Source organism: Netta rufina (assembly GCF_964035555.1).
Source record: "Netta rufina genome assembly, chromosome: 14".
In the NCBI taxonomy this organism is placed as follows: domain Eukaryota; kingdom Metazoa; phylum Chordata; class Aves; order Anseriformes; family Anatidae; genus Netta; species Netta rufina.
In genome coordinates this window covers 20,195,071-20,218,871 of record NC_140137.1, presented here as the reverse complement: position 1 = coordinate 20,218,871, position 23,801 = coordinate 20,195,071, and the positions used below count along the sequence as shown (strand labels likewise).

Below are 23,801 nucleotides of genomic sequence, written 5' to 3'. Positions count from 1 at the left end.
TCCCACGATTCAAGAAAAATTAAAATTATATTACCATATTTAGGAAACCTCTCTATATACAATTACTATTGAATTTCATACAGACAGAAGTGTAACTACTATATTAGGCCAAGAACCTCTTCTTAGAGGAACAATTTACCTTTATGTATTCGTTCAGCTAAAGCAGTTACTTGGCGTACCTTTCTTTAAAATGGCTGAAATTCCTTTCCGTTGATTTAGTCACATCCTACTAAAACATAGTTCTTTCCTTAATAGGGAAAATTTAAATATTTGAAAAAGGCAGGGAAAAAATTATCCAAAGCCACATACGTACACAAATAGAAAATGCTATTCTCCTTTCTTGATTTATTTTTATTTTTTATTTTTTTGCTATTAAGATTAATTTTGATCATACAGAAAAATGCTTTTTTTTTTTTTCCTTTTTTTTTTTTTTTTTTTTTTTTAAAAGGAACAAAATATTTCCCATTCAAAGTCTAGACTCCGTTTCTTCAAGGGATTTTATTGCATCTTGCAAAATAATGAGGATAAGTTGGTGATTGATTATTTATATTATACACAGGAAAGCGGACTGTGGAAGGATTCTAAAATTAAATTATTGACAATGAAAATAGGGCAAAAGGCATAGGTTGATCATGAGAACTCTGTTCTACGATAACAAAAAGCCAGTTCATGTTCTAAAACATTTATATTGCAGACCACAGAGATGAGAGAGAGAGAGAGAGAGAGAGAGAAAGTATAATCACAACAATTAAATGCACTAGCAGGTTCCTTCCACTCCTCCCCCTATCCCTCAGAATGAATGCAGTGAAGAAAGGAGGGAGGGAAAAAAAAAAAATCACATCCCTGTAAAACGTCTCTTTCCAAAAGTCTTATTGCAGCACACCAACAATCCAGGTTATAAAAAAAAAAAAAAAAAAAAAAAAAAAAAAAAGGAATGTGAGAAAAGTGTAAGAAAAGATCACAAATGTTTACATTCATGAAAACAAGATTGAAAGGGAAGGGAATAAGAGGAAGTAGAATAAGAGAAAAAAAAAGAAGGAAAGACCAAAGATAAAGTTAATGATAAACAGAGTAAAAGAATAAATTAGTTTTCAGACCAAAATGCTGAGGGGTTAAAGATTGCATTTATACAATTTTTGGTTTTGCACTCGCTATTTTCAATAACCCAGCAATACTGGAAATCTGTAAAAGAGACCATGGAATCCACTGTAATCTATAAAACATTCTTGTTTTCATATTAGAATTTTGAACTGTCCCCAGAGCGTAACATTGTCTTTGCTGGAACTCTGCTCCCACTTAAATATGACTAGGGCTTATCACCTGTGTCTTCTCCCAACAAGTTAGCTATCTTAATCTGCACCATTTCAGAGCACTGAAGCACTTGATTTTTCTCCTACCTGATTCAGCAATTACTAATGAACATTCACTATTAAGCAAAATAAACTTGCTTGCATTCTCCACATATAAATACCCTTCACACATACTTCCAGAAAAAAAAAGTGATAACGCTCTTTTTGTGATAATTGTATTTTTTTTTGAATGGTTCTGCTGTCCAATTTATTTAAGTTAGTTTTCATTTTTTTCTAAATCTTGAACCATTCCATAGTATATCTTTATTGCAAAAATTCAACATGCATCTTAGAAATTCAGATTGTAATCAATAAAACAAACATTACATATATGAATTTAAATGTATAAACAGTTAGAAATTCAACAATATCTCCTATTATACTATTACACAAGTTCACAATTTTGTAAAAACTATAGTACAAGTTTACTATACACCAAGAGGAACTTTATTCCTTTTCACATGATTTTGCTAAGGAAAAAAAAGTGTTGGATTTTCCACAATAAGCAGGCAACTGTTTTCATATTTATCCTTTTAACTGTTGGGGTTTTGTTCTTTCTGCTTAGCTTAATTAGATAATGAAAGGGAGGTAAGTATAATTCTATGTAACAGATAATTTCTTTTCCGATCGCATACACTTTCAATGTTCATACACTATGCTTAGACTGGTAACATCTTATTATACATGTCCTGTAAATATACTTGCTGGTGTACAGAAGTCCCAGTGTTGATTATAAGTTCTATCTAATGTACTCTCTGAAGTTCATTAATTTCACAATAAAATGTTACCATAAAGCAAGCTGTACTGTCATGTTACCTATTAAAATAAACAAAAAACACACGCAAAAAAAAAGAACAGTTTAATATTGCCTAGTACATACATCCTAAGGTACAGGGAGATAAGCTTTGGCAAAATGAAGGTCACTTTCAAGCATCTTTTATACTCCTTAAACACCGCAAGTCAGATACTGCTATGCTGCCCATCACTTAAATCCCCAATAATATAATAATAGCATGCTTTCAATACACAAGCTGAGTTCAGAGGCACAACTCATTTTTGTGCCTCAGCATTTACAAATCATGTTTGGGATGTCACTTGAGGATTTATGTAAGCCTGCCAATGTGTACTCTAAAGGGAAAAAAAAAAGTAATCATGTGAAGCTCTCCAAAAATCATTAAATAAAGCTACCACAGTCGCTTACTTCCTGTCTTGCCCAACTTGAAAAGCCAGCACGTGTGGGAAAGGGCGAGTGTCCCTGAATATAGCGTGCCAATCAGGTGTCATTTTAGAGCTAAAACCATATGAAAAGGAATCCCATTCTACGCGTGTCAAAGGCTACTGCAATTTTTCTTACAGCTTCATTCATTCACTGTAATTTTCATTTTCCAAATACAAAAATACAACAGTTCTTATTGAAATCTATACGCTGGTAGTTTTAGTACACAAAAAGCAAAATATTTACAAAATTATACAGTTTAAGAAAAAACTCTGTACAAAAAAATATATAAATCCTTTGTTCCCTCTATCATTTTTAAACTGTCAGGACTCAAATATGGTTGCTGCAATGGATTTTTCAAAATATACACTGACTGAGCCACAGACATTAAAAAAACATTAGAGATAATGGGAGAAAAATCAAGACATTCTAAGTATGTAGGATTGGTTTTCCCTTGTTTCTTTATGTACGCAATTTAGCCTCAATATTAGCAGGAAAGTCCTAATTATAAAAAGAGGTTTTAATGTGAAGAAGAATACTGAAAGGCATATTATCTTCAACTGACAAGGAAACAAACAAACAAAAAAATACTATTTTGATTTTTAATATTCCACCACAGCAAAAAGGTAACAGGGGAACAGTAAACTCAAAGGCTTGCTCAACTCCATGTCATTAGCTAAGTTCAGAGCCACTGAAATTTAGAGGTCTTGATGCAAATTTTTCTTTAGTTGGGAATTTGCTGACAAATAATTCTGGTAAACTATTCAAAAGAGGAGCACAGTTTTGCACCGACATTGTTTATTTTGTATAGAAAAGTACATAAAAATGTACTGAAAAGTGTACGGTACAAATACAGAGAGTTAAGGAAAACACTTGTTCATGAACTGCAAAAGCCACATAACAGTTAAGATACATGGCTTAAGTATCTAAACTTGTTATACTAATTTCTATTATTATACACCATTTTTGGTGTGTGTTTGCTTTTTCCTTTTTTTTTTTTTTTTTTTTTTTTTTAAATATGGTAAAGTGACGAGGCAAGTAAGAATGTAACGGTATTCACCTTAAATGTGTCTGAACAAAACTATACTTGAAGATAAATGGTTAACATTCCCAAACCAGGTCTGAACACTACTCTGAGGGCTCACTGACCAGCAGACTGACATTTTTTGGATAAAAATATTTTGCTCTGAACACTTTACAGATTTGGCTTGAACATAAATAAAACAGGGATGGAAGAAGAGTTTCTAATGGCTGGTGAGCAGTTCCCAATTTCATTCTTTTTGGGGAAAGCATAAAACATCATATTCACAAATACTGAGATGCAAGAGATGAACAGTATAATTTAAATTTGAACACTGTACTGAAACTACAGAAGGAAATCTCAAACACTCACTCAAATCTGTGTCGTTGCTGATGTTTTTGTGGAGCAGGATTTGAAGAAACAGAGTGAACTGGACAATATTATAGTAATAACCTGTTGAATTACTTTTTCCATCTCCTCTGACAAAAACCAGAATATAGAAACTGTGTGGCCTTCAAACATCCTTAAATAAGTGAAGGATGAATTTAGCCACGAATAATTTCTACAGTGAGTGATTGCATATGAAATAAAATGCTACCTTTTTTCAATTAGTAAATGAGGCATTTTTTCTTTCATAACATTTAATGAAAGTTTGTGTCTTTCCCCCAAGCCTGTAATATTGCTAAATAAAACCTGTAACATCTTTTCAATTATAAGCTAACAGATCAATCACATTATAAAAAACAAAACAAGGTAATACAGGTGACACGAAAATAGGACAGGAAAATACTAGTATTCACTTTCTTTCTCTCTTTTTAACCTTCTTAAATAGAAAAGAATCACCACCCTGGTGAGCTTGATAAATCTGTAAAAAGTTACTGGGCCTTTGGCTAGCTTGGCATCACAGCTCTTATCTGAAATGTTTTTATAACAAACTTTGCTCACTTTAAATCTTGTGGTTTGAAAAGAAAGTAAAGCTTTTTTTGGCTCATCAACTTTCTTAAATAAAAGTTTAAAAGATATAGCTTGAACTATATTCCTAAAATTATACATTTCCAACATCAAGTTTCATCTTCTCCAAGAACGGGATTCATCCTCATCTTCATCATCATCATCATCATCTTCATGCAAAAATAAATCTGAGGTTTCAGTCTCCTAGATAAAGAAAAAAATGGTTTTTAAACAAAGAAGTTCCATGCTGTATCCTAGGAAACTTGTACGACAACACAGACTCCCCATTGCTCTTTACATCAGGTTCTTCTTTACAGTAAATCTCACTGAAATGCACACAACTATTTACCACAAGCTTTAGGAAAGAACAGTAGTCTCACACATAAGAAAGGGAAAGGAAGCCAAACTTCAAAGAAAGCAGGAATAAACAACCACCCACCCTCTCTGAAACAAGTGTCTGTCAAATGCCTAGGCAGAAAAGCCTTTAAAAGCCTTAAAGTGTTCATAATTACAATCTAAGAATATACATGTACAGGACTTATCCCTCAGTAGAGAATTAATAAAGTGAAAAAAGATTAGCAGCATGTACATATGTGAGGATGTGATGTTTATCATTTCAATTTAAAAATCTAAGTTTTTGGAATGGATTTATTTTTTTCTTTCCTTTTTTAAAACATGGAAGTTGTACCTGACTATTGAAAAACAGTTCAGTTTCTGGCTTGCAGAAACATTTAATGGAATTTCTCAGTAAACAAAAAACCTATCTGAAAAGAGCTCATAGCTTTTAGACTGTTAAAAGAGTGATAACTTTATCAACATATTTTCATACCTCTTCCTTAGGCTCCTCTTCCTCAATTTCTGTTGACACAGAAGGTACCTTAGGTTTGTACCATGATATCTGTAGTCTTCGGTCTTTGAACCTGGATCCCTGGTTAGCAGCCTACATTGTGTTTAAAATGAACATATTTTCAAAAAGAGAATCAAGTAAAGGATTTTTAAGATCATCAATAATGAGCTAGACCCAGTGAATACCTATCACGGCAGAGGTGTATCAAAATATCTCAAACACATAATAATCATCTGCTTCAGTCTCCAAGAGCAACTTCATTTAAACCTGAACCTATAAACAATGCTCATCTACTATCAATCTGAAAAGACTAACAGAGTTCTACACTGATGGGAACATTGAACCTACATCAGAAAAGACCTTTACTAACTCATGTTATTAAACATGAGTTATTTCACCTTTTAGCAAACTATACGTAAAAGCAACAAGTATTTGCGCTATCTAGCTTGAAATAGCAGGATCAAAGCTAGCTCAATTTTAAAACACAAGAAAGCAGACATGAGTAGTTTGGAACCAGGAAAAAAAATAAGCCATTATTTCACTTACATTCTCAGCTTCAGAGCGAGATTTAAAAGTTAGAACAACACTTAGTGGGGAATCCTCTTCTTGAAGGTCTTCAATATCTCCAAATTTCTGTAAGAGGAAAAACTGATTAGGAAAAATAGTAATATTCTCCTCCAGAAACATGATCATCATGTACTACAAATACATTGTTCTGTACCACAGCACTACTGAAACCTTGCTATTTTTTGGGCAGAAAAGAGAGACAAATCTCAGCTGCATCATCTGGCAATGCTGTAGCATTTGTACTTGTATTTTTGGGCAACAGCTCAGACTTATTAACGTTCTAATAAGTGGGGGTTTATTTTGCAGGAGAAAAGGCACTATATAGCTGACAGGTGAATCCAGAGAATTCACCACTTTATATCTTCTGCCTTTCAATCTTGTACTACTACAGAGCTGTTAAGTCCTTTAGAGCTTATTTACTTGCAAAAGAAGAGATTTGATCTGTAGGAATCAAACTTTGCTATATAGCTCCTGAATATGCTAAGTACAGAACATTTTTTTCATGGAACAGGAAAAAAAAGTCTAGTATGGCTAGATTAACAGAACATTGCATCTTTAGAAACGGTATACTGCATAATGTTAAAAAATTGAATGTACACAGCAATGATAGATGTAAAAAAAAAAAAAAAAAAAAAAAAAGGACAAAGCATCAAACTAACAAACACACACACAAATTTATCTATTTACGAAGTATTAGATTATCCCCCGTACAAATTTACTAGGTTTGCAAAGGGAAACATTTTATTCTGGGTAGTGTTAACTGAAGGAAATGTCCAATGTGTTTATCTTTTATTGTGTTAACTCAGGTCTGATACTAACATATCGATTAACTCAGCTTGCAAACTACCAGCTATTTTCTGTACAAGTTTGTAAATAAGTTTAACTTACAGAATTAATAAGATGAAGCCATTTGGCTTTTCCTATTAAAGGAATGCATTGGGCAGCTACTGTAAATCACCTATAAAAGACATTATATTTACATCCTTGATAACTCTTGAAACTGGTTATCCATAGCCTGTTCCATGAATTCAGGATAAATTTGTTTGTATTACAGAAATAAAGACTTGCATCTCCAACTCTCCTCTCCCGTTTCTCTATTTAACGTAACCTAATACTTACAGAGAAGTGCTGTAACAATTCATCCTTTTCTTCTTCAACAAATCCTCCAACTGTTAGTGCTTTGGGACGATGGTCTACCACCATGTGATTCAACATGCCCCTTCCTCTCCCACCACGACCCCGCCCTCTTCCTCTTCCTTGAGCTGGCATTGTCTTTCCTCGACCAACAGGCAAGATACCTAAACGGGCAGCCTGTTTAAAAAAAAAGGCAAATAATATATAAAGCTTATCTGCAGCTTGAAAGGATTTAAAACATTTAGATATCAAATACATTAAAAACATAAATGCAGACACACTTACTTCTACTTGTAACTGATTTAGCTTTTTCCGCAGTTCAGTTGTGTCTTCTCCAGAAGAAAGTCTTTTATGGAAGTCCAGTTCTGCATCTAGAAGTTCCTTTTGTGCCTTTAAGAGAAATGTATAGAAAGAGAAAGTGCATGGGAAAAGCAGAACATGAATGTCTGCTTTTAATATTTAATTCCACCTTAGCAATAAATTTATATAAAAGATAAAGGCGGACCAGCACACAACTTCCATATCTTCCTCTAAATTCAGTTGTTTGTTTTACTTGCCTCCATGTGCTTCCCCCCACCTTTTGGAGGGACCCAGAATTCTACACTTCAGAACAGGAACAAGCTCGAGTAGGTTATATGCAAACTGGGTCACCCAAGGTACTTAAAACTACTGCTTGGTTCTCCATAGCTATCGCTCAAATTCAAAGTACTGCTGGGAATTACACCGATCTAACAGTGTTGTGTTTTTAGGACACATCATTAGAAACAATTATAGGAGATTGATGACCAAGTGTCTTGTACAATAAATACCTCTGTCTTGGACTTTAATTTTGATGGTGTAGAGGTTGCAGATGAAGTTTTTAACTCATCCTTTAATTGAGATATTTTTCCTGCTAGCTCTTTTAAGGTCTTCATTATTTCTGCTCTCTCTTCTGGTTTCATAGTCTTATTTTTCTCCAGCTTGGATATCAACATCTATGTATTAATAAAAGAGCAGGAATATAAAACTTTAGCAAGAACAGCACTGAACAGATGCCTAAAAAAATCAAAACACATTTACTGGAAGCCATTCCAAACTTACCTTCTGACATTCTATTTGTTTTTCTAACATCTCTTGCTTCTTTTTCCTCATGTCTTGTTGGAGTTTCATTGCCTCCTGTGAGAAGAAAACTCTTCGAATCAGAAAAAGCAGTCTAGCATTGTATGTACTCGTATGTCATATTTTCTTCTTCAAGATATATAAGCAAGAGCCATAATAAAAACTACTAGTCTGTGAACTACACTAGTATTAATTATATCTGCTCTGGAAAGTAACAATTAAAACTTGCCCACTTCCTGCTCTGAGGTAATCTATTATTTTTTTCCTTTCCTTCCAACACCCCTTGAATATCCTGTGCTGTCGTTTAAGTTTTCACATCTACAGAGATTAAAACCAGAAAAATATCAACAACCCCTTATCGCTTGCTCTTTAAAAACAAAAACACCAACCCTCAACCTGCATCTGCAAAAGTGAATCATAAAAGCTACACTGATCATGTGTAGAAAGCTACATAGCAGTATTTGAGGTTTAATGTGTCTTTCAGTCCTTTCTTTTTAAAGTACTTTGACCACTACACTGTCGTCAACATATAGCAGAGCACCTGTTTTTTTTTAAGAGCTTCTTGCACATCATGAGGTTTAGACCCTGCACCAGGCTTCATAGCTGTCTTTAAATTTGAAGTACTGTAAACCGTTTTTGAGTGGCTTGTAGAAGTAGGAAATGTCTGAAATTGTAAAAATACACACACACAGAAATATGTAATAGGTTAAAAAGAATGTGATATACCACCATCATATAGTTTAAAGGGAGATATTCTATAAAACAAACACAAGCTTCCAGATTTATGCAACGATTCGTAAATTAAAATACATGCATAAAGTCATTAATCTAACGGTCAATTTGCTTGGAAGCAATCATGTTACACACTTTTGCAGAAAATGTTTTAACAAGATAATTTATTTCAGTCGTTATCCAAAATTGCCTTTGTATCCCAATATCCACTAGGAACACTGCTGAAGCCAATCTTTTGTAACTGCACTATATTCAGCTTGGTAATACAAACTAACATCACGCTTACAGATCAAACACTTAAAAGAAATAAGGCAGTAACAGTCACTATACCTCATTGGGAAAAGCAATCAGATTTATCAACAAAAAGCTGACGTCCCATGTAGGCTGTCAAATTTGTTTAATAGGAAGCACTGCCAAAAATATTTTATGATACTTAAAATAGTGGTACTTTGTTTCTGAAATAATTCTCCCTAGTATATATAAGCAGCTAATGAAACTAAGAAGTGACTGACCACATTGTATAGAACTTCAGTGATAAGGAAATAATCTACTAGGAACAGAATTGTCAAGTTCTATTTGCTAGGTCCCTTTTTCAGCTAATGGGTAAAAGCTTTAAGCGAGTACAAAGATGGTCAGCTTTCAGAAACATACCTGAGAATCCTCTCCTACAGCCCCAGCCTGACTTAAATCAGACTGACTTCCACCTGCTGCTCCAAGGCGACGTTTCACTGGGACTTTATTAAGGACATAGGCACCAGAGGCCAGAGGTTTACTCATTGCCTGTGTATCAACAGATATTAAAAAAATAAATGAGAAAGGCTCTGTACTCTGCATTTTAAAGTCAACAGCTGTCACTTAAGAACACTGATAACCTTCAGCATGTCGAAGGTTTGTTTATGAAAGCATACCTTTGACATATTGCTATGCATCGTTACGGCTGGAGGCGTGGTCAGGGCTTGCTGCTGAAGGTGAAGCTGGTGATGAAGAGACTGTGAGGGTGACTGCTGCTGTGGTTGCTGCAGCAATGGGGGATTCTGTTCACTTTCTCTGTGCCACAACACCCTTATAAACCGGTTGTTTAAAACTGCCTCTGTGCTTGAAATTGCCTTCCTGGCCTCATCGTTAGTTAAGTACTGAATTAGTGCAGCTTCAGGATCATTCTGAAAAGCAACCTAAAACAAAAGGTCATAAAAATACATTATTTCTCAAGAAAGAAAACATCTCAACCAGTAGCAAACCAACCTACAAATAATCTGCAGGAACAAGTGGAATATCTAACGATATTAATAGCTCAAAAATGAAGGTAACTATTTATATAATTAAAGCCAAGTACATTTTGGAAAACACACATAATTACAGCAAAGACTATATGCAGTAAAATAAAATCAAATAAATAATAAAAGAGACTTCTCCAGCAAATATCACTGGATAATCAAAGCACAGTAAAACACTATTGGGATATGACTGAAGAGGCTGATACAAAGCCCAAAGCTTTTTATTCTACTCTTCTGAAATAAAAACATTGTCCAAGGATACGTAGTGCAAAGATTCACCATATTTCCAAAGAAACATTATCCAGCAATCATGAAACAGACAAATTTTCCCCCAAAAATTAATCATCACAGAAATAAAAACATACTTCGTAGTACGATATGGTTGAGGTAATGTGTTTTAAATGCATCATTTAATTACCATCTTCTGGGCTAGGCTAAAACCGTCAACTCAAGAAATAGAGAGGCCTCCCAGGTATGTCTTTATTCAGACCTCTAAGCAAGGACTCTGGAGGCCATTGTTTTGTGTAAACAAAACAAAAGGAAATTAAGTAGTACTTTAACAATGCAACTACCTGCGTTTTGCTTATACAGTGCTTTTCCACTTCTTATAATGCAAGAAACACCACTGAATTTGAGCCAATTCTAGGATGCAAAATGATAGTAAACTGATGCATAAAGACTCTCCTGTAGCATCATTGCCCAAATCCTAAGAAATAATGCAGGACTTCCATACAAAACAGAATTTGCTGGAAGATCTCTCTCAAAATTTATGCTCAAGTTGCTCAAAAGCCTGATAGATACTGTTAAATTTGCAAGACTTTCAAATGTTATAAGACCTCATGAAGGCAGAGGACCAAGAAAAGGCTTTTTTGAATTTGATTACCTACTTTTGTTAGTCTCCGCTAAGATTTCTCAGAAACAAAGTACGGCTACTGTATTCAAGAAGGCTCCAGGGGAAATAAAATACCCACATGCAGAAATAAAATTGTACTTTGTTTTTTACCTGAATGTTTACAATAGTTCCAAATTTACTGAAGTGTTCGTTGAGCTGTGTAATATTGTTCATTTCTGGTGGAATTTTTCGAACTTCTAATTTGGTATTAGTATACTGATTCTTTTTCAAAAATCCTGGCTTATTCTGGTTGTTATTTGCTTGCCTGGAGAAAACGAGAACAAGATATTCGTTCAGAAAGACATAAATGCACCGAAGTAGGGCAGCCATTGTTAATACACATTTAACTTTTATTTTCTCATTAGAAGTACAGACTAGAGAGTAACAACAACCGAACTACCCTACCCCCTAGTAGTTAGTCTCTGATTATTATTTGGACATAGATTTTCTGACTCAGCCCACTCAAGTTACAGGGACTAATGAATCACTCTATTTACAGCACTGATAGCATTAAAGTGCATTCCAGTTAGTCAACTGCAGTCATTAATTCTTACTTTCCCAACCATGGTTTCTTCAGCGGTGGACATTCCATGCTACTTGGAGATCGTTTTCTGCTGTCTGGTTCAAGCACAACTCTAGTTACATTGCTGCTATTATTCGTAATGGGAATGGGAGGTTCAGTCTGGATGATAATATTGGCAGCTGGAGGAAAGGAAAGGAATGGAAAAGATGTATTGTTTATCATACATCAATGGAAACATTGACAGCTTGCATTTAAACATCAAGATCTAGATGATTTTAAAAACCTAAGAAATAAGACTACGTTCTGTTTATAAAGTTACTTCAGAGATTGCTTGCTAGCCTAACAAACCAATCTGAGGAAAACAAGCATTTAGTCCTGCAAGCAGAGATGGGATTTTCGACCTTCAAGATTAGTATCAGTTTGAAGAAACAAAAATAAAACTTAATTTTGCAGGTACTGAAGCTTTAGGTTCTGCAGACCACCAGCACCACAAAACAAAACAACCCACTACATTCTGAGATTTTGGCTTAGAGTTCTGGAATGTGGCATGGGCTTAACAAACAACCAACTTTCCCTGAATTAACCTTTGATAGTGAAAGGCAACCAAGAACCCATTCCTCCCACTGCTATCCCCTCGCCACCCCTCCATCCAGTTTTCAGCAACAGCAACTGTCAATTGAGCACAGCTACAGCATGAAATTATATTCTCTGAGATGTTAAATTTATTATCTGAAGCAAATTCTACAAACACAAATCCGAAGCACTAGATCATAATTTGCCAAGTATTTATTACATCCATTTGAAAATTACGCTATTGCTGTTGGCTTCTTGTGTATGCCAAATATTCAACTCCTAAAAAGAAGTCTGAGTTGTAAATCAATTTTCTGTGGTTTTTATATATGCCAGAGCTCTGCTGATTACACTCGTAAGAAAAAACAAGACTAGGCTTTTTCAGGCATACAGTTTCAGTCTTACATTGGAGGATGATTTCAGAGTAAACCTTTCAGGTACTTGACAAAGGCAGCAAAACAAGCGGCCTGAAGCACCATAACCAAACACAGACCCATTCCTTACAACTGGAATGGGTTCTTAGAGAGACCAGCAATAGAGCCCCAACCCTGCCTTTATGACATTTATTAAGATGAAAACAGCAACAACAATTTCTACAATAACATTTAAAAATATTCTTTATAGGATGAGTCACGGGAAGGGAATACTGGGAAAAAACCCTTTCTTATCCACCAAGAAGCACTGAAGTGTAACAATAAACACTGAAATTTACCAACTTTTCCCTTACAGATCATGGGGAGAAAGCAGGAAGGAGAAAGAAAGCTACGCTAGCAGAACAAAAATTTCTTTGAAGAGCCTTGACTTCTTCTCTATCCTAAAAGAGGCTTTGTACATGCCACGCTACATCCACATTCATCCAGCTTATGATTCAGAATTACTTAAATGTAGACTGGGATTTCTACAGGCTAGGAGAATTAGAATTCTACCTGCAACAATTATTTTAATATAGCATCTGGCTGACAAAGTCAGACCATCAAGTACAAACACATGATAGCTCCCCTCGCAACTACTATTGAACCAGACGAGACATCTGTGCCCCAGCTCTTAAACATGCCCTTGGCAAATCAGAAGTTTCTTCAAAACATACTGTTTAAAGTCAGCTTGCTGTATCATTGTTCCTTCTAGAAGCAACAGCACTCAAAAAGTACCTTTGTAGGCTAAAGACGAATAAAAACCCAACCAACCAAAAAACACCAAAACAAACCAACCTTGTAACATTTCCAAGCCAGTGGTTATTTTTAATCAGTAAGTCTGCTGTTACTTCAATATGGTCGTATTAGCGTTTTTAAAAAAAGTTGAGATGTCTGAAAATTGCTCTGAAATACTAGATCAGTGAGAAAAAAAATATGCTGCTTTTAGCCTGAAAAAGGGGAAAATAAGTGTTGACGTTCTTGGACAAAAATAGCAACAGCAATGACTAGAAACCCTTCCTACCTCTTGGATTTGTATCCATCTCCCCAGATGTTAGGCCAATTAGATTTGGACGCTGCGTTTGTGCTCTTGTAAAGAACTGTCGATATTGAGATCTACCAGCACTGGTAATACTAGGAGCTTCAGGGTTATAGCCATCTGGCTCATATGTATCTATAAAAAAAGGAGAGAAATGAAAGAATTTTTCAAATGCGTTTAAGACTCAGGGTTAATTTTCCTTTAAGGAAACGCATGGATGTCCAAGAATCAGAAGCTGTTTTGGACGAAGAGAAGAGAGAACAGAGGTTGTAGAGCCAATGTCTGTAGCTATTTAAAGCCCTCATCTCAACTTACGCCTAAGTCTATTTGGGCATATTCCCCTTCAACGACTGCTACTGCTTGTACGAAGTGCATAGATCACAACTATCGAGTACTGATGATGAAGTGCCTGAAAAAGAAGTGAGGTTCCTGTATCATATCCTTCACTGAGTCTGACAGTGTTTCACGGGGAGCAACTAAATATTTAGTTTGAGCATTTGTTCTTACATCTTATCCTGAGATGTAAAGAGATTTTGAGTCTTTGTTGCGCTAACAGATTATGTTACTTCAGGGAAGGATTTTTGGAGAAGAATGGGCTTAAACGATTCCAATCAAAGCAAGCTGAGAAATCAGGAGATTTGACCGATACTTACCTATTAAATTATCTTAATTTATGCGAGATTAGCTGCCTACCTTCATTAAAGTATTAACGATTACTTAACTACAAGAGACAACTGTGAGAACACAAGATGACAGAATTGACTCATGTTGTTCCTCTAGTCCAAGGTACATCAAAGATGATGTATTTTTCCAACAATAAAATGGAACAGCTATACAAGACCTTGAATGAATTAAACCCATGAAAAGCCTCCATAGGAACACAGCACATCCTGGAACAGAAACAGGTGCCAATACAGGGGGATCCAAAAGACCTGAAGCACTCTGCATGTCAGCTCCTTGTTCTAAAATGACAACGAAGACTTGACAATTTAAAACAGATGCCTCAAAACTTCAACACTGATGTTTTGTCATGCAGTGCTGAATCTGCAGTCAGGAGTTTCAGACTCTGCCAAGAACTTTCATTAAACTCGTGTGAGCTGAACTAGAAGTTTCTCTTCCAAGATTCTTCGAGCAATTGCAAGAGCAGTTCATCAGCAGTTTAACCATAACAGTCCAAGAACAGGACGTGAGAATCAACCTCCACACAGGTTTTGGAGAAGAGAATTACACAGTGCAATTGAAGTCAAAGATGCCCCGTGAGTTACAACACACGGGATCACTCCTTAGAAGAAGCTCTGAAGCTGAAAGAATCTGATGGTAGCATGGCCTGACAGCACTTGGAGACAACTGAACAGAGATCCTAACAAGATATTTGAGTGACTGATGTTCTAAAAAGCATGGAATTCATGAAGGAAATGACATGGACCATAAACTGGAGCTCTCATTTGAATAAAATCTAGAATATTTATGTTAAAAAGAACAATAAATATTATAATTACTTATTATTATTCATTGTATTATTTATAATATTCCAGAAAGGTATATTAGAAAACAGATTTTAATCACCTTATTTTGCTCACATAAAACATGAAAATGTCATTACCATTTTCATTATCAAAGATATATACATTTTATTTGATTTAAACTGAATGATTTGGGTTTCTCCAGCTATTTTGTTATTCCTTTCATGAAAAAAATAAAAAAGTGCTCTGTAAGGAAGATATCATGTCCATTGAAAGCAGTCTTTTTTTTATTTCTTAAGTTAGAAAGCCAGGATTAAGTCAATTTTGAAACAAAAACAAAAACAACAACAACAGAAATAAAATACTACTGCATATGAAGAACCTAAAGAAAATTTTGGTACACAGATGAGAGAAAAAAGTCTCTCATATGAAATAGTAGTCAGAATTGTGTAGGAATAAAGACCAAGTTAAACAGTAATTACAAGTTTGCAGATGCATCTTTTCTCTACTGATGTTCTACTAAACAGCTTGAAGATGAACACTTTTTTTTCTTATCCTACAGTTTTATTATTTTGAAAATATGAAACCGAAAAGAAGCTCCTGACAAATGATCTTTTCTCAGACAGTGACAGAACACTACTGCTATCTCACACAGTAACAGCAGATGAAGCACTGACCACAAGGAAAGCCATCAGACTTCTTTTTAGATTTGTATTCACTGGAGGAAGATAAAGGTAATCACTTCTAATTACACAAGCAGAGGAACTTTTAAATTTACATGCCAAGCAGATTTTAAAAAAGAAATTTGCTTACGTTCTGATACTGTGTACAGTAGGTTCTGGGGTAACGGAGGAGGTAGCCTTGCTCCTACAGAGGCAAGACTGGGCACGGCACTTGTCCCAGGCTGGTCACGATTATTTATCAAACTTGACTGTGTTAAAGGTGGTCCTACAACGACATCATAGAATCACTAAGACTCCACAGATAAAACGTACAAACAATTCTGTGCGATTTGTTTATTCCTTGTAAATAATCACAACGCATGAGAAGTCCCACTCTGTTACGTTACTCTGATTCCAACACTTTCTCTTTCCCAGAAAGAAGCTTAAGGAGGGGAAAAAAAACAACAACAAAAAAAACACTTTTCTTCCCCAGAGCTTTATTACTGTTAGAGCTTGCATTAACGAAAGCAGCTCCTCCCTCCCTCAGCTCTGCCATGGAGAATCAAGGCTTGCTCAGAGCAAGACATACCAGCAACATTTAGATTACAGTTCTAGAACAAAAAACTACAGGGTGAAAGGAATTAACAGGCAAGGAATCTGACTAATTTTTGCTTTGTTTGTACCATATACAATACACATACTTCAATTTACTATGTAGCCAAAGAGGGGCAGTGAATTAATCCTATGCAATGTACTAAAACACAACTACAATCAGAGAACTCTGAACAGCAGCAAGCCAACTCAGTACCCTCTAAAAGGCTCAGGCAAAGTTTTGAGTAAGTTATCCTGGTAAGTAGAAAAGCTTGCCTTAGATAAGGTAAATACGGTATTTCCTACCTTTGCCATTTTAAGCTTTTGCTACTAGGGTTTGTGAAAATACATAATCCAAGGAAACAAAGGCAGGAATAAGACTAAGTGTGTATGAACAGATATAATCTACAGGTGCCTTTCACGTAATTGTAGCCAGGCACAGTTTCACCAGGAGCACCACTGTTTTGGAAATAAAACTAGCACAAACAACAACTATATTCCCCAAGATTAATTTCATAATTAATCCTTCTATTACCACTGTAAAATGTTTTCTAGAAGCCTGCCCACTAATTGCCTCGTGTTAACCCTATACGAAAACTATTTCTTATCCCATAACTGCTGCTACTTGTTACAACTATGACAGCATGTATTGTGTAACTGGAGTCAAGAGTACTGAAACAGAGTGACCATATATCCAATATACTAAGATTTTTCTTCACAGAATTTACAATATGCAACGAGATAAGAAAAAAGGTTGAACAGACTCAGATCACTGTTGAGCTAAAACAGATCTCAGCTGCTAAGAACAACACATAGTATAGTACAAACACAGATGTATTAGAACTTTCAATAGATTAGATCTCAAATTTTTTTCATTAGGAAAAAAAATCCTTTCCAGAAAGAGCCATCATTTTAACTTTGTGACATACAGTAAAACAGAAAAATGTTTAACTCACTCGGTACAGGAAGCACAACAGGAGGTGGTGCCTGTGGATGAGCTTGTGGTACTGGCATCCTCATATTGCGAGCTGGACCTGGAATCGGAGGCAAAAGCATACCAGGAGGAGGAGGAAGTCCAGGAGGTGGTGGAGGAAAAGGAATCATACTTGGCAAGGAAACTTCATCTACTACTAAAGGATCGTTTCCATGATCAAACTGGCAAAGATCACCAAGTACACAAAATCCTCTCTCTGCAAAACAAGAAAATTATTTATCTTCTTAAAGGAAAAAAAAAATAGTTGTCAACAATTAATGTCATCTCAGTTTTTGCTGGAATTTCTTACTAAAGAAAACATACAATCAATGACTTAACATTATCAGATGAGGTTTCAAAATACTTCAAATTATAGTAATCTTCCATAAAAGCATACAGACATATGTATGTATGCACAATAAAAGCCGTGGAAAAACAAAGCATGAATATGTAAGTTTTACATTAAACACATGTAGTGAAATCTTTTTCAGAACTGCCAGTCATTAAGTTATTTGCCAAGGCAAATCTGTAGCATTGTGAACAAAATCCTTATGTTCTGTCCAGCAGCTGTCACATTATGAATGAACTGCTGTCAGCAAGGTAAGTTCCTTTCCCAGTAAAATATTGGGCATTCATGCATTTTTACATATAAAGGTACACCACAATCTACTGCATTTTGACTTGCTACACTTAACTTGAATACCTAAAAAAAGTTACAGAATTATTGAAACGAGGTAGGAAACCAAAGACTAGAAAACAGTTTACCATCATAATCTCGACATCTTCTTTTAGGTGGAGGGTTTCTGCCAAATGAACTGGGATTGCTGTGATTGTTATAATAATTTGACCAGCTCTCTGTTGTGTTTTCCAGGTGGTGCGCAGGTGCAATTACAGTAACAGCACTGGGAATAGATTGTGCAGAAGAATACTGTTCAGTAGAGTTACTTGGAGACACAGAAACTGGATTATATGAGCCTTCAACATCATTTCTTTCACTCTTGAATTTTGATCTCTCACGGTGCTCTGCTTAGAAAACAAAACAAAAACAACAAAAACACAAATTAAGTACATCTTCATACTTTGTTCTGTGCATCAGAGACCTGAAAAAAAGATACTACACAACAGCATAGACGTTTACTTAAATATTCAGTGTTCTGCACATTAAATTGTTCTTAAAGCAGATTAGTCTTACCAATGGAAGACAAACTAAATATAATGCAAACAGGGTTTTAACTTCAGAAATTAGTTAATTTCTGCTCCTTATCCCTTCTTGGATTACAGCTTTCTTTTGAAGTAGAAAGGGGGAGAAAAGCAACAAACCAGTAACTAAAGTGGCCTCAACACACACTGAAATGTGTGGTAATCTGTGCCTCTTAGTTTTCCAACAGTTCTGAATTAGCCCTAAAAGCACAACGTGTGGTAACCACCTTGAATTAGAAAGAAAACTTCTCTAAGAATATACAATAACAAAGTGAAAGAGATTTATACTACTTAGCAAAAATATAGCACGTCTTTGAAAAGTCAACAGCTTTGTTAACACATACAGCACATAAATATCAGCTACTGATATACACCTGTGGATAAATTAAGATGTTAGTGAATAACACAATTCCCTTAATTATTCTACTCTGAAGAACAGCATCTTAATGATTTCAGCAACATGAAGTTCTCAAAATTTGCTCAGACTGCTCAAGGACACCTGCAGCCTGCTAGACTGTACACCACACGTCACTGACATTAGATCTTGTCCTAAAGCAACACCTTGAGTACTCACCAACATTTCTGCTTGAATCGCGGTCTTTGCTTCTACCCCTACTGCGGCTACGACTTCGGCTTACCCCTCTGCTTTTACTACGGCTTTTACTCCTGCCTCGTCGCCAGCTGGACTTGTCTCTGTACAAGTCACTCCTGTCGTAGTATCTGTCATAGTCCCTCCATTTTCCATCATCTCTCTTTTTCTCTCTGGTTCTAGAAAAACACATATGTAGACCATATTTATGAAAAGAGAAACCCAATTCAAAAGCAAGTTTGCAAATTAACATACCGTTTTTCCATCCTGTCCAGTTTAGACAGCAAAAAAAAATAAAATATATTTGAATCAGAATTTCTCCAATTACACAGAAAAATACAGAAGCACTCATTCATAGAAACCCGCTACAGGAGGATGAATAAAAGTAGGAAAGGTGGAAAAGTTATAGATGAACAGAACAAGTTCTAAAAACAATGTTGACAGTGTGTGTTGGGGGTGAAGTATAGGGGAGGGGCAGTAAGAACACTGCCGCACCCCAACAATGCTTTTCATTTATCTAACAAGGGAAAAAATGGAACCGAGAGCATCCCTAGGTATTAACATTTGAGAAGTACTGTCACCTTTCCCAAAGAGACTAACATCTAGTGAAGGGTTCTCATGCATGAGATCAGCACTGAAACACATTGCAGACAGAGAAAAGTGGGAAGGAAATCATTGCTTTTGTGAAAATCCTAAGAAAGAGGTAAAAATCCTCAGTTAAAGACTGCCAGCAAATACAGAAGGAGATATCAGCATTTTGGTTCAACTACTAGCCTTTGTTCACTGGAATCTCCCCGGCTTCTCTGTGGACTAGAATGCTTCTTTTTCCTGCCATCCCGCTCTTCTTCAACTGATTCTTGAAAATTCTGCTTAAGAGACAGCCACCAATTAAGCATGAGCATAGCTTCTTTTTTTTTTTTTTAATGAAATGAAAAAGACCAAGATTAATTTCATAACAGAGTTAGTATCTTGTATAAAACAACATTTTAAGTATTACTTGCACAGAATACCTAAGCACGTCAAGTAATCACACTGCACAGGTTGATGGGCTCTGTGCTTTAAATCTTTCAGGATTTTCTCTAGAGGAGAGGCTCCAAAGTAAAGCTACTTTGAATTTTTGTTTTTAAACAGGATTCACAAAAGACAAATGTTATATCCACTTTCTATCCCATTAGAATTAGCAGTTATACAAACCAGGCATTTTCTGAATCTCATAGTAGGAACACAACAAAGGAGAACTACTTCTCTCAACATAGACAGGCCGGTAATTCACATTTTGAAATAAATGCTTTAAAGCCAGAAAAAAAAAGACAAAAAAAAAAAAGACAATAAACCAAACCTGTTCACATAGTTGAAGTAATCACATTTCTCGCTGGCCTCAACAAACGCAGTATTATAAGTCTGAGTTTCCCCAATACTGTAAATCTGTTTGAACGCATTTTGTACGTTTTCATGCATTTGCTATTTTACTTTGCTTAGAAGTTACTGTAAAGTTGGGTGGCAAAAGTTTTCCTGCAGTAATATTTAAGAGTTTTTGAAGTCAAAACAATACTACAAGGCAGGCTTATTAAAAAAAAATTCATCCGTGTTTAAGATTATATATAAAGAATTGGTAGAAACACTCAAGAATTGGCTTGACAAGGCTCTGGATAGCCCAGTTTAAGGTCCTGCTTTCAAAACAAGATTGGATGACATACAGAATATACAAAATTGAAACAGGAAATGATTTGGGATGTTTTTCCTTCTTTCTCATCTCTTAAATCCTTTCAAATCACTGTCAGCTCTTATTGCCAGGGACATCTGAATAGGATTTCTGAATGATATTAACCTAGATAAAAGTAAATGTTCTTTCTGAATGATCACCTTCCATTTCCATTCAGATACACAGGGACAAAAAAAGATTACTAGCCACAACAAAATAGATTTTGCTTTTGCATTTTACCTCACAGATGATACGGCAGGGATAATTTGAAAATTAGAAACAAGTAGAGAAAAAAAAAAAAAGGTTACCTCCTCCTTGACTTCTTCTTTTTCCTGACTTGCAGGCTTTGCTTCTACTTTCGTGGGTTCAAGAGAAGGAAGGTAACTCTTTGTGTACAGACTTTCAAAAAGTTTATCTACAAAACCTGAAGTTTCTGCGGATAGAGAAGACAAAGAAAGATTATATACCAATTTAAGTTCATTGTTTGGAATGGCTTTACCAGAAGAGACCACAAAAAAAAAATAAAATCTGGGTAGACTGCTTAAATCAGGAGCAGCAATGCCTTAGGTTAATGAACGTTAGTTCCATTCGAGGAGATGGAATTACAAGACAAAAAAAAAAAGAGACTTTTCCTTCAATCACATTTACAAATTTGCAATGTTCTAAGGGCCAAGCGTGACTGAAACTTACATCAAATCCACAGTTAGTCCGCTAGCTACAGGGTTAGCAATTTCTTTTAACACTTTGAATTTAAACCAAATTGCCCTGAGAAGCTTGTCAGAAGCCTGAGAGATCAACGTGGGTCAGGTTTTCAGAAGCTATCAAATATCTGATACGGAAACTTCTGGCAGCATGATGTACATTTTAAAACCAAATCAAGTGGTAGCTTTTATTTTAGAGGATTTCCTCCCACCCACTGTGAACGTGACAGGCTACAAAACCATCTTGTGGAAAAAAAAAACACACACAAGATTTTTGTTCCTTCACACTCTGTAAGAAATAATCAGTTTATGGATAACAAGAAATATTTTGAAGGAAACAACAGCGTATCATTCTCCCCCCACACACACACTGAAATGAAAACCAGGGAACAGGAGATACAGAAGCGTAGACCACGGTACCTTTTTGCAGAAAGACGTCCAGCTGATCAGCACAGAAAGCTTTCAGCTCTTTCTCCGGTTTGTCTTTCTTAACTAACGCCACAACATAGTTGGCTAAAGCCGACGGGTCTGCATCACATCTACGGAGAGAAAGAACCATTCCTGATCCTGCTGAAGAACGCCCAAACCACCGCGTGTCGGACGGGCGCTGGTGCAGGAGGGCCACTGCAGAAAGCCCAGCAACAGCCACGGGACGCTGCCCTGACACCCGGCACGGACACAGCCACTCCTGGATATCTGCGATGGCAATCTTTTTTCCCCAATTACAGCCAGACACTTTAATCACCTTGTGACCACCTCCCGTGCCCTGCCGCAGCTGGCAGCCTTCCCAGTCTTTTGCCCCTTCCTCAGGCGTGCTTCGGCAGAGCTACCTTGCTGCCTTGTTTAACAAGGATCCAACTCTAGGGCAACTGAGCAGCCGTCAGTGTTTTGCAGCTTCCTCAGCGCATCGCAGCCACCACCAAGTGTGGCCGTCCCAGAGCAGCCCAGCAACTTCCCGGAAAATCACCGCGTGTCTGCTTTGCAGCACTGAACTGGCTTTGCAGCACCGAGGCAGTGTCACAGCTCCTCACTCTGCCTCTCTTCAAAAATACGCGAATGCAAACTATCAGAGGGTAGGAAGGACCCCAAAAGAGTTGGGTGATTTATTTTTAAATTAACTTTTAAAGAGAGGACCGATTTTTTTTTTTTTTAATAACGTTAACCATGGAAATGCAGGGAAATAGCATAGAGCGAGTAGACCCCCGAATCACCTCAAATAATGAAAAACTAAACTAACAAGCCTAAAGAAAACTGCAGATGACAACTGGTGAAGGAATTCCCAGTGAGCTGTCAGTCAGGCAGCTCGACTCCAGATTAATTCGCCTGTTTCCGAGAGCTGAGGAAAGCCGCGTCAGACACAGCAATTAACAACAAAGAGCCCACAGACCCTCAGACCGCGCGGCTCTCCGCACACGCTCACCGAAAGGCGCAGCCCCTGAGCGCAGAGCCCCCGCCGGCTGCCTCTGCCCCTCCCTGACCTTGCCCAGCCCCTGCTCCACGCGGGAGCGGCTCCCGGGCTCCTGCACCGCAACGCGGCGGGCGGCGGCCACAGCCGGGCAGGGGCTGCGGGCCGGGCCCTGCGCCTACCCCCTGCCCCCTGCCCGGCCCCAGGGGCGCGGGGCCCGGCCGGCAGCCAGCGCTGCTGCCTCAGGGCGAGGCACCGGGCCGGCAGCCGGCACCCGGCAGGGCAGCGGGGCCGCTCCGCACCGAGCCCCCTGGGAGCCGCCTGCCGCGGGGCCGGGGGCCGGGGGCTGCACCCCGCGGCCGGGATCCGGCCGGGCCCAGCCCCGGGCCCACCCCCGTCGGCTCCCGGTGCCGGTGCGGCCCCGCCGCGCTCCGGGCCCGGCCCTCCCCGAGCGCCGCCCGCGCCCCGCGCCCGGCCCCAACGGCCCCGGGCCCGGCCGTGAGGCGGCCCCGGCCCCGTCCCGCTCCCCGCCCGCTCCTCACATGGGCTCGAGCAGCCGGGCCAGCCAGGACTTGAGCGCGTCCACGTTCTCTATGATCATGGCGCCGCCGCCACCATCGCCCCCGGCCCGCGGCGGTTGCTGCCCCGGCCCCTCCCCCGCCGAGGCCCGCTCCAGGAACCAGCGGCCGGCCCCGCCGCGGAGCCTGCCGGGCGCGGGCGGGGCGGGGCTGGGGCAGCAACCGGCCAATGGGGCGGCGGCGCCGCCGCGCGGCGGGCCAATGGCGGCCGGCCGGGAGCGCGACCCGGAGGTCGCCGCGCGAGGTCGCGCGAGCGCGTGAGCCCCGCGGCGGCGTCCTGGGGGGGGCCTTAAAGGCGCAGCGCCCCGCCGCCG

The 23,801-nt window shown here is 38.0% G+C and overlaps 1 protein-coding gene across 5 annotated transcripts; it reads right to left on the bottom strand.

The window, feature by feature from the left end:
* Window positions 1–1,167: 1,167 nt before the first annotated feature.
* LOC311214671 (RNA-binding protein 27-like) lies at window positions 1,168–23,603 on the bottom strand. 5 transcript variants are annotated; one of them, XM_084295392.1, is made up of 21 exons: window positions 23,452–23,603; window positions 21,925–22,043; window positions 21,112–21,236; window positions 19,876–19,970; window positions 19,087–19,280; window positions 18,078–18,338; window positions 17,296–17,529; window positions 15,900–16,034; window positions 13,609–13,758; window positions 11,636–11,783; window positions 11,193–11,346; window positions 9,824–10,087; window positions 9,567–9,695; window positions 8,725–8,847; window positions 8,166–8,240; window positions 7,895–8,059; window positions 7,371–7,475; window positions 7,071–7,262; window positions 5,931–6,017; window positions 5,367–5,477; window positions 1,168–4,741 (listed from the first exon to the last, which is right to left on the bottom strand). In XM_084295392.1, exons 1-21 carry the CDS (start codon window positions 23,508–23,510, stop codon window positions 4,655–4,657), a joined length of 3,012 nt encoding a protein of 1,003 aa, XP_084151518.1. In that variant the 5' UTR covers window positions 23,511–23,603; the 3' UTR covers window positions 1,168–4,654. The 5 variants fall into 5 exon arrangements, with proteins under 5 accessions (XP_084151518.1, XP_084151520.1, XP_084151519.1 ...); XM_084295394.1 differs by having other exon boundaries at window positions 18,078–18,335; XM_084295393.1 differs by having other exon boundaries at window positions 19,876–19,967.
* Window positions 23,604–23,801: the final 198 nt, after the last annotated feature.

Bases quoted from the DNA above. Each gene is read 5' to 3' on its own strand.
- LOC311214671 (XM_084295392.1), bottom strand. From the start codon at position 23,510: ATGATCATAGAGAACGTGGACGCGCTCAAGTCCTGGCTGGCCCGGCTG. The intron at 11,347-11,635 runs GTAAGAATTAAT...CGTTTTCTCCAG, and splicing joins AAGAAACCATGGTTGGGAAA to GCAAGCAAATAACAACCAGA. The intron at 8,060-8,165 runs GTAAGTTTGGAA...ATTAATACATAG, and splicing joins AACAAATAGAATGTCAGAAG to ATGTTGATATCCAAGCTGGA.